At 41.7% G+C, this 15,514-nt stretch overlaps 2 protein-coding genes across 5 annotated transcripts; both read left to right on the top strand.

Annotated features, from left to right (window-relative positions):
* The first annotated feature begins 253 nt into the window (after window positions 1-253).
* LOC135583562 (probable phospholipid-transporting ATPase 4) lies at window positions 254-6,354 on the top strand. 2 transcript variants are annotated; one of them, XM_065117126.1, is made up of 11 exons: window positions 254-547; window positions 687-3,011; window positions 3,125-3,235; window positions 3,458-3,734; window positions 3,808-3,896; window positions 3,996-4,083; window positions 4,186-4,395; window positions 4,500-4,625; window positions 4,758-4,856; window positions 4,949-5,140; window positions 5,345-6,354. In XM_065117126.1, the coding sequence occupies exons 2-11, from the start codon at window positions 1,195-1,197 to the stop codon at window positions 6,005-6,007; spliced, it is 3,672 nt and encodes a 1,223-aa protein (XP_064973198.1). In that variant the 5' UTR covers window positions 254-547; window positions 687-1,194; the 3' UTR covers window positions 6,008-6,354. The 2 variants fall into 2 exon arrangements, with proteins under 2 accessions (XP_064973198.1, XP_064973199.1); XM_065117127.1 differs by having other exon boundaries at window positions 284-547; window positions 971-3,011.
* A 4,006-nt stretch (window positions 6,355-10,360) lies between these two features.
* Window positions 10,361-13,929, top strand: LOC103991584 (protein indeterminate-domain 7). 3 transcript variants are annotated; one of them, XM_018828986.2, is made up of 6 exons: window positions 10,387-10,606; window positions 10,705-10,725; window positions 10,969-11,177; window positions 11,279-11,675; window positions 12,039-13,013; window positions 13,542-13,929. In XM_018828986.2, exons 3-5 carry the CDS (start codon window positions 11,018-11,020, stop codon window positions 12,994-12,996), a joined length of 1,515 nt encoding a protein of 504 aa, XP_018684531.2. In that variant the 5' UTR covers window positions 10,387-10,606; window positions 10,705-10,725; window positions 10,969-11,017; the 3' UTR covers window positions 12,997-13,013; window positions 13,542-13,929. The 3 variants fall into 3 exon arrangements, with proteins under 3 accessions (XP_018684530.2, XP_009409356.2, XP_018684531.2); XM_018828985.2 differs by lacking the exon at window positions 10,705-10,725 and having other exon boundaries at window positions 10,361-10,606; window positions 12,039-13,008; XM_009411081.3 differs by lacking the exon at window positions 10,705-10,725 and having other exon boundaries at window positions 10,361-10,606.
* The last annotated feature ends 1,585 nt before the right edge of the window (window positions 13,930-15,514 follow it).

The raw sequence follows: 15,514 nt of genomic DNA, 5'->3' as shown, positions 1-15,514 counted from the left end.
TACACATGGACGGAGAATCCAGTTCGCTCCACACGGCCGCGGACTACGGGGCATCGTCATGACGAACATACAATAGAAAGCCGAAACGTGGAACGGAGGGAATGTTTTGGTCGTACCATCGCTATGGTAGGAGTCGGAAACCCTGGATCCTGGCTGGGATTCGACAGCTGAAGTCCGCGCGAAAAGCCGAAAGAGGGCTTCGCTACCATTAGCTCACCCGGCGTAAAATATAACTTATTCGGTCGATTAAAACCCGATTGCTTCCCCAGTTAAGCTTAATTAGGGTTTTTTTTCTCTCGACTTGGTGGGTTTGTTTATTTTCCGCCATCAAATAGCGAGAAGACCGAAGAATTAACGGATGATCACGTAGGCCGTGAATTCTCTGGTTTTCGCCTTCGTCTTCTTCGTCTTCGCGTGCGTGCGCTTTGAGGGTGTGCGAGCGAACCCTCGCCTCCGATCTCTACCTCTTTCTCCCTCTCGCCATTGTTGACGTGAACGATCCTTTTGACAAAGCCGTTACTTTTCCGGGGTTTGCGCTTGACTCCAGGTGCGTTTTTCTCTCCCTTTCCGCCGAGCTGAATCCGTATGCTTTCGATCGGTTTCTTTCGATGTGGTCCTGATTTGGTTCTTGAACATTATTTTGACTTTTCTTCTTTGGTGAGTTTAATGGGAAACCCCTGATGCAGAGCGGCTTTTAAATCTTATCGCTGACCTAATCGATAGGCGGTGAACTAAATCTGTTGCATTTCTGCGAAGTCCTCGCATCTTCAAAATCGAGCTGCAATGTTTGGTTTATTCTCTTATTTCTCTAATTTTTGAGCCCGAATTTGTATGAAAGAACATCGGCTTTCCTGGAAGCCTTCGCGTGATTACCTTTGTCTGAAAAGATTTGGCTCGTTATCTCCACCATTAGTGACCTTCTTTGTCAGTTTGCCTGAGCGTTAATTTGTGAATAGATTTGTATCTCAAGGTTTTCCTTCGCTTTACTGAAAACTGTTGGATGAGACTCCGAAATCCATCACAACAGCATCGTAGTTTATGTTCTTGATTGCCCAAGTCACTTTGCAAAGTGAAGCACAGAGCATTGTAGTTGGAGTTGAAGGGGAAAAAAAGTTCAAAAAAAAAATCCAATTTTGAATGACGCGGAACAGTTGTGTTTGATTTGAGCTGTGGAAACCCTAACAAGAAGAGGAGATGGCACGGGGAGGAAGGAATCAGGAGCGACTCCGATGGAGCAAGCTCTACACTTTTGCTTGTCTCCGTCCTACCGTGTTATTAGACAATGAGCATCGCCACTCCCTGCAGGGTCCTGGATACTCCCGCATCGTCCATTGCAACCAGCCCGGATCACACCGCAAGAAGCCCCTCAAATATCCTACCAACTACATCAGCACCACCAAGTACAACATCGTCACTTTCCTCCCGAAAGCTATTTTCGAACAATTCCGCCGTGTCGCCAATCTATACTTTCTCCTTGCTGCTTTGCTCTCCCTCACCCCTGTCACCCCCTTCTCGGCTGTGAGCATGATTGCCCCCCTGGCATTTGTTGTTGGTCTCAGTATGGCTAAGGAGGCATTGGAAGATTGGCGGAGGTTCATGCAGGACGTGAAGGTTAATAGCCGTAAGGTTAGTGTCCACAGGGGAGAAGGTCACTTTGGTTACAGACACTGGCAGAAGATTCGTGTTGGAGATATTGTGAAGGTTGAAAAAGATCAATTCTTTCCTGCTGACTTGCTTCTTTTGTCCTCAAGTTATGCGGATGGCATATGCTATGTCGAGACCATGAATTTGGATGGAGAAACCTATTTGAAGGTCAAGAGATCTTTGGAAGTCACTTTACCATTGGACGATGATGCAGCTTTCAGCAACTTCACAGCAACCATTCGGTGTGAGGACCCCAATCCTAGTCTCTACACTTTCATGGGTAACTTTGAGTATGAGCAGCAGGTTTATGCACTTGACCCAAGTCAGATACTTCTCAGAGATTCAAAGCTTAGGAATACTGCATATGTCTATGGAGTGGTTATCTTCACTGGTCATGACAGCAAAGTCATGCAGAATGCAACTGAGTCATCATCTAAGAGAAGTAAAATCGAGAAGAAGATGGATAAGATTATATACATTCTATTTACCTTTCTCATGTTGATTTCATTGATCAGCTCAGTAGGTTATGCTGTTATGACGAAGTTTGGGATGCCACACTGGTGGTACATGCAACCAAATAAGACCTCGTACATCTATAATGCTTCAGAGCCTGCTTTATCTGGCTTCTTCCATCTTGTCACTGCTCTTATTCTTTATGGGTACCTGATACCTATTTCCCTCTATGTTTCCATTGAGGTTGTCAAGGTCTTGCAAGCGACATTCATAAACCAAGATCTTCACATGCGTGATGGGGAGACAGGGAATCCGGCACAAGCACGGACATCAAATTTGAATGAGGAGCTTGGGCAAGTTGACACAATATTATCAGATAAAACTGGCACCTTAACATGCAACCAAATGGATTTTTTGAAGTGTTCCATTGCTGGAGTTTCATATGGTGTTGATTCAAGTGAAGTGGAAATTGCTGCTGCCAAGCATTTCGCATCAGAAGCATCAGGTACATCCGAGCAGCATAGCAGTACTCATGATTTTTGGGAGAACAGTAGGAGTGGTTTTGGCTCATCAGAGATTGAATTGGAAGATGGGAATACTTCCATGGTTGAGAAGCCACAAAAGCCTGCAACAAGAGGTTTCAGCTTTGAGGATGACCGCCTCATGCAAGGAAACTGGACAAATGAGCCTAATGCGGGTATCATTCTTTTATTCTTCAGGACACTTGCTCTTTGTCACACAGCAATACCTGAGCCAAATGAAAAAACTGGTGGATTCACATATGAGGTGGAATCACCAGATGAAGGAGCTTTCCTTATGGCAGCCAGACAATTTGGGTTCGAATTCTCTAAGAGGACTCAATCAAGTGTCTTTGTCAGGGAGAGATATTCTGCTTCTGAGGATCCTTTAGAAAGGTTTTAGCTGAATCTTTATGGTTTAACAAGTTTATTGTTTGTCTCCCTTGGTTATTCCTGCAATCTAAATCTGAGAATTCTTTTCCTATTTTTTTCCTTTCCTTTCCTTTTAGGGAGTTCAAGGTTCTGAACTTATTGGAGTTTAACAGCAGAAGGAAGAGGATGTCAGTAATTGTGCGTGATGACACTGGCCAGATTCTTCTTTTATGCAAAGGTGCTGACAGGTACAATGGAGTAACTCATAATGTTGGCATACACCCTTTTTTTTTTTTTTTTGGGGGGGGGTGTGGGGGTCCATGGAATGCTACCTATTCTTCTAAGTTCAATTATCTGCTTATGTTGTAAAACAATATTACACATATCACAATGCATATTTATCAAATTTTTATCTTCAGGATTCACAATTTTGGTGCCTAAATAAATTACTTCTTTTTTATATCGGGCAGCATCATTTTGGATAGACTGTCAAGAAATGGAAGAGTATATGAGAGAGATACAATTAAACATTTAAATGAATATGGGGAAGCAGGCTTGCGGACTTTGGCTCTGGCTTACCGGGTACTTGGAGAGTCTGAGTACTCTGCTTGGAACGCTGAGTTCCTTAAAGCAAAAACTACAATTGGGCCTGATAGAGAAGCTGAACTTGAGCGCATCGCTGACATGATTGAGAGGGATCTGATTCTTATTGGTGCAACTGCCGTAGAAGACAAATTACAGAAAGGAGTAAGCTGAGTGATTTATTTTTATTAACTTGTTTAAGCTCAAGCTCTTTGAACATATGCACCCTCTCCTACAGGTTCCTCAATGCATAGATAAACTAGCACAAGCTGGCCTCAAGATCTGGGTTCTTACAGGTGATAAGATGGAGACTGCCATCAATATAGGGTATGCATCTCTAGTAATTCACACATAAGGAAAGTTATTACTAGAAATGGTGTCAATTTCTTTCCTTAGTCTGCAATAAAGCTCCAATTTTTATTGCAGATTTGCTTGTAGTTTGCTTAGGCAAGGCATGAAACAGATCTGTCTATCCATGGAGACCAGTGACATATTGTCACAAGACATAAAAAAGGTATTCCATTTCTCATTCTATATTTTTCCCATTACTGTCCAGGGTGTTCTCTCAGATTGTTGATTTCTCTCAACTTTATATGTATGTTTATTAACTGCTCAGGCTGCAAAGGAGAATATCTTGATGCAAATAACTAATGCCTCTCAAATGATCAAGCTAGAGAAGGATCCTAATGCAGCATTTGCTTTAATAATTGATGGTAAAACTTTAACTTATGCTTTGGATGATGATCTAAAGAATCAATTTCTGAGTCTAGCAGTTAACTGTGCTTCCGTCATATGCTGCCGGGTCTCACCAAAACAGAAAGCATTGGTAGCATTTGATCTCTCTTGTTCATTGATCATTTTGATCTTTGTTAAATAATAGTGTTTAATGAAAATACTAGTTCAGTTAGTGATGTTTATCTCTTGGTTTAGGTAACTCGGTTGGTGAAAGAAGGTACAGGTAAAACCACTTTGGCAATAGGTGATGGTGCAAATGATGTGGGCATGATTCAAGAGGCTGACATTGGTGTTGGGATTAGCGGGGTGGAAGGAATGCAGGTTGGTGGTGTTATACAAAAAAATGCTTGTGTAGTTCCGTATTTCAAATGCGAACTGAAACCCAGAATCATCTAAAGTGAGCAAGCATTGGCACAACTCATTAACAAGATTATAATTGTTGACCTTGTGCAGGCTGTAATGGCTAGTGATTTCTCCATTTCGCAATTTCGTTTCCTTGAACGGCTTCTTGTTGTCCATGGCCACTGGTGCTATAAGAGGATAGCTCAGATGGTGAGCACTGATAACATTTTCAGGTTGTTTTTTCTTGTGTGCTTTGCATTCATGAGTTATTATCTGAATCAATTCTGTTGTACTGCATTCAGATATGTTACTTCTTCTATAAGAACATAGCCTTTGGCCTCACAATTTTCTATTTTGAGGCATATACTGGCTTCTCTGGTCAATCAGTGTATGATGACTGGTACATGCTACTATTCAATGTTATTCTAACCTCTTTGCCGGTGATATCATTGGGAGTCTTTGAACAAGACGTTTCTTCAGAAGTTTGCTTACAGGTATGCTCGTTATATTGTGCTGTAAGGGATGTATGCATGATTGACATTCAAATCATTAGGTTCTGATGTCCAAAAAAGAACTGTTTCTGTCATCTTTGTCCGTTGTCACACTCTTTTATGATAATTAGTTTTAAATTTCTTGTAATGCACATCCATTTTCAACTTCAAACGTTTTCCTTTTCATAGCTGTGTTCCTTACTGCAGTTTCCAGCACTGTACCAGCAAGGGCCAAGGAACCTTTTCTTTGATTGGTATAGGATTTTTGGTTGGATGGGCAATGGTCTCTACTCATCCATCGCGATATATTTCCTTAACATTCACATTTTCTACAATCAGGCATTCCGTGCGGAGGGTCAGACAGCTGACATGGCTGCTGTTGGAACGGCCATGTTCACCTGCATTATTTGGGCTGTGAACTTGCAAATTGCCCTAACAATGAGCCACTTCACATGGATCCAACACCTCTTTGTGTGGGGTAGTGTTGCGACATGGTACCTCTTTCTGGTTGCCTATGGAATGTCATCATCGCTGATCTCTGGAAATGGCTACCAGATACTTTTGGAAGCCCTTGGCCCCGCCCCCATGTATTGGGCTGCAACACTTCTGGTCACTCTTGCCTGCAATATTCCCTATCTGGCACACATCTCCTTTCAGAGAGCTATAAATCCACTCGATCACCATGTGATCCAGGAGATCAAATGCTTTAAGAAGGATGTAGAGGACCAACATATGTGGAAGAGGGAGAGATCCAAAGCGAGGCAGAAGACTGATATTGGTTTTTCAGCAAGAGTGGATGCCAAGATCAGGCAGCTGAGAGAGAAGTTTCAGAGGAAAGTCTCATCATTGAGCATCCAAACTCAGTCATAACATATGACGAGACATAGTCGGTAGAATTTGTTCTGCTTTGCAACATTTTGCCTCTTGATTTTTCTTCTCCATTAATTCAATCTGACCATGTTCTCCAAGTAGATGATTCATAGGCTAGCTTCTGGATCACATCGATATCCGTATCGAGTCTAAAAGCTCTATGGAAATAATCGAGGTATGTACATATAGCTACAATTTTGTTTCATTCCGGTTCTTAGTGAAAGGCGTATGTTTGTAAAGCGACTGCATAAACTCTGTTCCTGAGGAACTAATCTCTTATCAATTTTCTTTGTGACAAAGTAGGCATGGTTGTTGTCTGCATTAAATCAAATTAACATGTTGTTCCATCTGCGTTTTGTTCTTCTTGATGTATGAACTCCTCTTATTTGGAAGATGGCTATTGTAGTTGATCCTTGTGTATATCCAAAGCATTTGACACCGATATGTACAAGTGATTATCCTATCATGTGGGACTGCCAGATATGATCGTATCCTATTAAAGCTGTTTCATGCCCTTCCACCCGTATCACAAGGCCAGGAACAAGGTGCCAATGGATGGCTTATTTACACATGGAGCTTTAGGCTCGAGTTCAGATTTGATTCACTAATCCTGAAGAACAAGTTCGACTCATTAGATTCACTAATCTTGTTTTAATTATTATTATTTTTCCATGTTAAACTTAGGTTTTACTTCTCTTATGGTTCTCATATGTACACTTATTTAGACAAAGTGAATTCTACGTTCATATGGTTCTCATATGTACACTTTCGAAGACACGCAAGCTTACCCGTGAGGTCAGGAAACTTTGCATGAAAGAAAGCTTAATTGCCTCTTTTATACGACAGAAGAAAGCTATCATCACACAATCTTTATGGGACTTGCTTTCATAGCCATTGAAAGTAGTACTACGCTATGTCAGAATTATTTCGTTTATTCGATTTAAAAGACGAAATAGATTTTGATACTTTATTTTGAGGCGAAATGGGAAACTAGACTTGTTTATCAAAGGATCAGCAAAAATAGGGAAATGGGTAAGACAAAACTAAGATACATTTAGAAACTAAAATTGTCAGAATTTTTTTTATTTATCAAAATTCACTTTAGATGACATAATTTATGATGAAGAAATTTAACGTATGTGTGAACCTTTTTATATTGACAGCATCAATCGATTTTTTTTGGGATTATTTTCAAGAAAAAGTTTCTCTTTCTTTCTAGGCTTTTCCCATCTGTTATTATTATTTTTTGGATGATGTCCCTGTTTTTTTATCCCGCAAATATCTCTCTTGTTATCGTTCATCGCTCTTGTTGGACATTCTCGACACATTGCAATCATCGACCTCGATGATTTTGCTTTTCTCCTCGCTCTCAATTGTTTTCTTCTCTTGCTCAATCGAGGAGCAAAACAATAAGTGAAAGAGGCACGGGTGGCCATGTAGGGGTGAAGGGAGGAGAAGCTCTGTATTGTCATGGACAAAGTTATAAATAAAATGTTTGATATAATGCTCGTGTATGTTTTTGTCTTTCGATTTTGTCCATATTTTATGTAGCATGTAAAGAGTTTGCAATAGATTTGACAACCATATTTTGATTGTTTTTGTGATCGTTTCAAGTTTATAAATGCAGATTATATTCGGTTATCATGTAGAAGTAAAACTACCAAAAAACAAACCATATAGGCAGTCATTTTGTGAGTTTTCTAGCTTCGTAGAGTAGTGCAGAATATCAACTAGTATAACACCAAGAAACTACCTGGGTGTTACATGGTTGGATGCGCTTTTGGGATAATGTTTAGGACTGATTCACTACCGTATTTCACAACAGTGGTATGTGGACACTTGTGGAGACTTTTGGTCGTGGCAGATCACCTTGGACCTTTTGTATCATTCAGAGCTTGCGAATTCTAAGTTTTTAATTTATATTATCTATCAAGTATTTGCTGAAATGAGTGTTTGTAGGATCCCAAGTTAAATACTTCTTCTGACATATCATCTCTTTTGTAAGTCTTTAAGGGATTATAAAAGGTTTTGGGGAGGCCGACCTTTTGCAAACAAACATGCAAGGGTGCCACATGATTTTGACAAAATCAGTTTACCTATGACAATGTGGTGAAAGTGACGACGAAAGATAAAAACAAGTGGGCGAAAATAGTAAAGAGCGAGGGGTCCGACGAAAGCAAGATTGCGAGGATGATGACAAGGGCTCTCGCAAGGCCTGCAAGGACAACAATGAGATGATGAGGACTTTGAGGATTTGAAGGGTGGAGTGAAAGTGATGAGGACAATGATAAACCTCAATGAATGATGACAAAGATGATAGTAAGACCTCCATAAGTGAGGTGGAGGCAACAAGGATGGTGATAGTGCCTTTATGGCCACTGTGAAAGCGGCAAACAATGACGCGAAGTATATATGAGATTATAGGATGAGAAAAAAAAAAACCAGAGCTTTTACACGAAAGTCGCACATTTTTTTCCTATTACTTATAAATACATGTATATAGATAATCATTGGCTTTATACATGTTTCCATACGCATGCCAAACATTTCCAACCATTAACTGGACACGACAAATATTTACGTTTCAAGAGGAGCTTTTCCTTTAATTATTGCTGATTGCATCCCTGACGAAGAAAACATTAATTTTAATGGGAACATGTTTCCCATCCTTGGATTCCAACAAGCTACACGTCCAAAACTATAGTACTCACTTGTCTCTTTCCTGCATCACCCGAATGATTTTGGCCGAAAGCCTTGAACAACATTTATATATCATGGAGGTGAATTATGTAGGGCATTTAAGAAAGGATTCCGGTGAGCTGTGAGGGCCTTTGGAGAGGCATCAGTTGGCGTTAGAATATAGGAAAGCAAAGAAGAAAGCGGCAGAAAATGACAAATGAATGCATAAGATACTCAAATCCTTTTCTTGGATTACAAGGAGATCGAAGAGCTGCTGTCGTTCCTACTATTTATTTTAGGCATTTGATCCGGTCAAGCACATGGTCGTCGACTCAGTTGCTTTCCTTTTACTTTCTTGTAGTGAAAGATTTGTAGTTCAGCTAGAGAGACACACGAACATGGAAGATGGTGGGTTGCAAGAGAACCCAAAACCACTATAAGAAAAATAGCCAAGAAGATCAAATGATAAAGTCAAGAGAAAATGGAGGGCAACGGATGAATTAGGCATACGAGATCTCCCTCATTTACCTGTCGAAGGTAATGTTGTCTTTGCAAGAGTTTCCAACTAAGAGATCATACTGCAAAATGTGGTTCGACCATCACCACCACCACCTAATCCATAATATAGATTAATGACCAGAGCAGATGGACGGGCAGTCTTGAATTGATATTTTGGGTGTTGAGTAAAAGGTGTAGGAAGTTTATAGCAAGTCGGATATCCAAGTAGGAACAGAAGAACAAGTTGGAAAGAAATCTATGCAAATTAATCTTCTTTTTTTGTGTGTGGAAAGCAAATACATAACTAAAGAATTAACATTAGAGTTGCATTAATTGTTGTTCTTTGTCATTCTATTTAAACATGCATCTTGTGTTCATTGGAGGTTTCATTATGCACTTCTCAGAAGTGACTTTAAATAGCTAACATTTATATTAATTTCTACAACATAAATATAAAAAAAAATTAATCTTTTTCTTTCCTTAATGAATAATGATACCGTATACGTACGACAAGTCAATGGTTATTAGGAATCGAGCAAACAAAGAGATGGAAGGGTGAGGAGGGGTCGAGAAGAGTGTTAGATGGATAGTCTTCCTCGAGGAAAGTGAGAAGACATGAGTATATGTCAACTGTGCATTCAATAGATGATCCAATCATTCCAACGTAGTATAAAAAGCTGGTGCTTGCTTTCTCACACTACTCCCAATCCTCTCCCAGTGACAGAAAAATCAAGAGCCCATCATTCTTTTGAAATCACCCTCCTTTTATCTTGCTTTTCCTCTTTTATGACAAAGCTATTGCCACTAATCTAATAACCATGTAGAAGCTCGTACAATCGTAAGGCTCCACTACAGCTTGAGGAGTTTGTGGGGGTATTACTTTAACAGGTACCTGTCTGAGTAATGCAGATGATAGATGATAGATGATAGATGAACAGCAGCACTTAGGCTCCACTGTACGAGGGGAGTCACTGTGATATATATTCTCCCAGTGGTACTACGCTAACGATAATAGTAGCTGATGTGAGATGAGAAAAAGGCCGGAGTTTTTTTTACAGCACATACAAGCTTAAGTGGGAGGAAGGAATTTTTAGGTGTGCGTAGGGAACAACGGAAAAGACAGCAAGTGCAACGTCAGTGTTGGCCGTATCGGGTGGGCACTGAATGGGTGGAGGATACATTTGCTCGCTTCCTCATCCTCATTGCTCTCTCTCTCTCTCTCTCTCTCTCTCTAAACTCTAGACTCTAGACTACTTGCCTTAGCTTTTGTCCATCTTGGTTCGATTTCCAGGCTGTGGTGTAGGAGGTTTTGATCTTTTGGATCGGTCGGATTCTGGTTTTATGCTCGAGCTTTTTACTGGATCTTGGTGGGTTCGTCGCTTCTCTTGAGAGTTTGAAGTGCTTCTGTGTACTTCTTCGGAGGTAAAGTTTTGTTCTTCTCATTTCCACTTGAATTGGTCTGTTGATGGAGTTTTATTCTTGTAGTAACCAAAGGCTTATTTTACTCCTTGTTCTTTTAGCTTCCTGGTTTGGATCTCAAGGTCTGAAGATATTGTTGGTAGCACATAATTCCTGGAGTTCTCTTGTTGCATATAAGGACCACTTCAGTTTTATATGTATATTCTTGTGGGATATCCCTTGTAGATGCATGTCAGGACATGAAGTCCTTGGTGCTGTCTTTTTGAAGATGAGCAAGACATGGATCTGCTCGCTTGCTTTCTTCATACTGATTGGTGTTGTGTCATCAGCCCTAGATAGTGTTTGATTCTTTTCCTCTGGTTCAGAAGTAAGCCAAGAGAGGAGAGGAATGCGCTCAACTGTACTCGGCTGACGATGATACAGAGACCGCAACTGGTGGACGAGAACATGTCAAATCTTACCTCTGCCTCTGGGGAAGCAAGCGTGATCTCTTCCAACCACCAGTCCTTATTCGCCAGCTCCCCAACCCAGATTAATCCAACGAAGAAAAGGAGGAACCTCCCAGGAAACCCAGGTTTTGTTCGATCAGATCAGGAGTCTTCACCTCTGAATCATTGTTTCTGTTGTTGAGGTGAGGGCCTCTAATTCTTTTGGGGTTTTCTTTCTGCATCTCAGACCCAGATGCTGAGGTAATAGCGTTGTCCCCCACGACACTGATGGCGACCAACAGGTTCGTGTGTGAGATCTGCAACAAAGGGTTCCAGAGGGACCAGAACCTGCAGCTCCACCGGAGAGGCCACAACCTCCCATGGAAGCTGAAGCAAAGAAGCAGCAAGGAGGTGAGGAAGAAGGTGTACATATGCCCAGAGGTGACCTGTGTGCACCACGACCCCTCTAGGGCACTCGGTGACCTCACTGGGATCAAGAAGCACTTCAGCAGGAAGCATGGGGAGAAGAAGTGGAAGTGCGAGAAGTGCTCCAAGAAGTATGCTGTTCAATCCGACTGGAAAGCCCACTCCAAGATCTGCGGCACAAGGGAATACAGATGCGATTGTGGCACCCTATTCTCGAGGTAAGCTGCTCCACTAAACTATTGATCCGATTACAGATGACACAGGTCACGATATAAATGAAGAACGCTGCTCGAACCGGGCTCCATTAAAATAACATGGCATGAATCACATCTAGCTTTTATTGAATGGTAGGCATAGCACTTCCACGAAGAGAAACCCACGAGGAAAGGAGATGGAGAATTTGACAGCAAATTATTCCCATGGATTCGGATATCATCCTTGTTTTCACTGATTTCCTTTCTCCTCTCCTTCGTTTCCACTGCGAGTTTCGTATTCTTTACTGAATTATGGCTGCCCAGTCTGCGCGTGCGCTTCTGTGTTTTCTTGTTTGTCACTTCCGCTGCTGCTGCTGCTGAATGCAGGAGGGATAGCTTTATCACACACAGAGCCTTTTGCGACGCATTGGCAGAAGAAAGCGCGAGGGCTATTGCAGCAAACCCTTTAGCGCCCAATCACCACCCGCTTCTGTTCCCTCAACCTACGGCGGCGTCCTATCTGTCCTCTCCTCTCCAGCAAACGCTAGTCCGGAGCCAGTATACTCACCTGATGAGTGCTAATGAGGCCAATGCCAGCATCATCGGTGGCAACGGAATACAGCAAGAGCTCTCGTCGAATAGAGAACGCCAGCATCAACAATTCCCACCATGGCTAGCTTGCCAAGGACCCGCCTCTCTGAACCACTTGGACCTCCTTCCTTCACCTGCCTACTCCTCAAGGTCCGAACAGGAGTGCCCTCGTGAGAACCTAGGAGTCCCCCATCCTCCTGTTCCTCCACCCTTCTTCCAACCCTCGGCTTCCTCTCCTCACATGTCAGCCACTGCATTACTCCAGAAAGCAGCTATGATGGGTGCAACCATGAGCAGACCTTCGCACCTGGGTCTGACGGCACCTCACACTACAAGTTCTGCTGTCGTAGCCAGCAGCACTTCCAGCTTTGGACTTGATTTGTCTTCCCACGAAGACATGGGTGCTGGTGACTTGGAACAAAGATCAGCACCTCCTCCTCTTATGCAAGACATGGTGATCAAAACGTCCCTCTCCTCAACTCCAGGTTTCGGTGGGTTGTTTGGGGATACAATAGGGGGAATGCTGGGGACAAAGAGAGAACCCAAAAATACCATGGGAAGCTTCGCAAGAAGCCATGGAAAGTCTGAGGAAGGAGGCGGTGGGAACGATGGGATGACCAGAGATTTCTTGGGACTGAAGGCTTTTCCCCACAGGGAGGACATCCTTAACTTGACTGGGTTTGATCCTCGCTTGTGTTCCTCTTCCTCCTACGAGCAGCAACAGCAACAAAGCAAGAAACTGTGGCATGGTTAGCTACTCTGGCAGGTCTGGTATGCTTCTGCTATCTTCTTCTCTTAACTTCTATTGGTCAAAGAAATTGTGTGTTAGCTTCATGTTCTTTGTCCACTACCAAATCGGCTACATATGGTTTCGTAGTAAACTAAAATGATAGAAATATATTCATTCTCTAACCAAAAATATTACTGTCCTCCAATTCTTTCTCTCTTTTTTTTGTGTGTGTGTGGTAGCAGTTTCTGCAGGTTCCTTAAAATTAGATGGAACACCATTAACTTGGCCAAATGCTCAACCTTCTTACTTACCTTTTATTTCCCTACAAGTACTATAAAATTCTACTATACAAAATGGTGCCATTTGGTATTATGTTTATTATGCTTAAGCAACAAATTATCATACGATCTTCATAGATTTAATTGAGCAGGATTCACATGATAGATAGCATTTAGATCCTAATCAGGTGCTGCAAGTTTATTGAAGGGTGCGTAAACATGATATTTCTTTTTCTTTGATCCAAATTTTCTATTCATATTTTGTTCCTATATATCATTTATTTCATGCAGATGTGGCAGGCATTCCTTGTATGTGGATCACCAACATTATGACCATGGAGTATGTGCGAATGTAGAGGTTGCAGAAGACGCCAATCAAGCATTACCGAGGTGATGGATGATGGTTGCAACTCGGTTCTTCTTTGTTCATGGCGAATGCTGATTGCAAGCAACATGATAATTAAGCTGTTTCGTTTCTTTGTACGTGCCTAATAATTAAGCTGCTTAGCCAATTCGGTCCTTTAATGGACCTATCTCTACTACACTGTGGAAACGTCACACTTCGATTCTTTGGCTTCCTTTCTTTTCTCTCGTGATGAAGATGAGGTGAAGAGTTTAATAGAAACAGCTCTGTAGAATCGTGTATAATATATTAATGATAGTCCCTTTTCACTTTCAAGCTTCGATCGGGTGGATCTTTCAGAACATGTTTCATCATGCAATGTATAACATGTTAACCTTGATCTTTATTTCGGAACCTAACTAGTCTTTTTTATGGGATCACCAAAGAGATCATTTTGTTACATATATATGTATATATATATATATATATATATATATATATATATATATATATATATATATATATATATATATATATATATATATATATATATATATATAATCCTTGCACGCAAAATTTTACATGAAAGATATGTTTATGGAATTATTCATCTATTAGTTTACTCTCCTCGATTTTTGCTGACTACAACAGTTGGTGGTATTTATGATTCCGAATATATTCTGGAGTTAAATTGCAAAGATCGATGAAGTGCATAGCTTTCCATCCTCCATAGAAGCAGACGAGGGGCGATATACATCAGAGGACGTGTTCTTTATGTGTCACCAGCCTCCAGCGACGAAGACGACAGTACTTAAACCACGCAGACGCACACATGCAGGCACAGAGGGACATAGGCATTAATGGAGGGGTGAAGGGAGGAGGTCAAAGCTTTCACCGAGGATGGCGAGGGAGGGAGAAGGAATCTGTAACTAAGAGGCTACTGTTCCTGTCTTTTTAGAGCTTCTGTCACCTCGACCCGTGCGTGGGCGGTGGTCGTGTTGCTGCTGCTTCCGATGCCGAGGTGTGAAGAAGAATTGCAGCAGCAGGTACCACGAGGCGGTGGAGCACTGCACGCTCTCACCATGCTTTGCTTTCTTGTGAGCTTCTTCTCTTTGACCGAGTCCGTATGCAGAGAAAGAGCTGAGCAGGGAGTGTTATCATTTGGGCACGAGTTCAGGTTGTCCTGTAGGTTATGAAGGAACATTTCTCTTTGCAACTTGAATCACATTGAATTAATCATGCTTGGATGTCTGATATAGCTATCCATCTTCTCTCAGCTGAGATGAAAACAAAGAAAAAGCCATTGACATCCATGATTCAGAATTCACGCGCAGTGGTTCGAAATTGCAGCATGGGACTCTGACAACTTTGGCCGTTTCCTGTCGGGCTCTTGTGGGTGAGCATATATTCACGTTTTCTGTAGCCATGTGACCATCACGCATTGTTATCTGCTACATAGTCAAACAAAACACCTTCACAGTCGTGCAACCTTACAATCTCAAGCTTCTCAATTAAGATCGGACAGAGAAAACAATTTGCATAAGAAGCACCAGCACCAGCACACACAAAAGCTAGCTGAGACTGCATGAAGCAAAAGCTACCATTGCATTCTTTGTCTTCGAGCTTTTACTAATCCCTAGAAATGTTTGCGGCATGTGAAGAGGCGAAGTACTGCTGCTGTTCCATCTGATATAGCGGTAGTACACACTTCGGCTGTTGTAAAGGAAATGAATGCAGCTGCCTTCACGCTCCTCACTCATCCATCCGCTGCATCTTCTTCTTCTGTAATCCTTTCGCCTAAAACTTATCTCAATCCCATACATCCTTCTGTGCTCTTTGGCTCTCAGTGGAGGACAAGAAAGAGGATAGGAGAAAGATGGCACAGGCAAAGGCTAAAGCTATGGCTGCGTTGGGTCTATCA

The sequence above is a fragment of the Musa acuminata genome, chromosome BXJ2-7 (assembly GCF_036884655.1).
Source record: "Musa acuminata AAA Group cultivar baxijiao chromosome BXJ2-7, Cavendish_Baxijiao_AAA, whole genome shotgun sequence".
NCBI lineage: Eukaryota > Viridiplantae > Streptophyta > Magnoliopsida > Zingiberales > Musaceae > Musa > Musa acuminata.
This window is presented reverse-complemented; position numbering and strand designations above follow the sequence as displayed.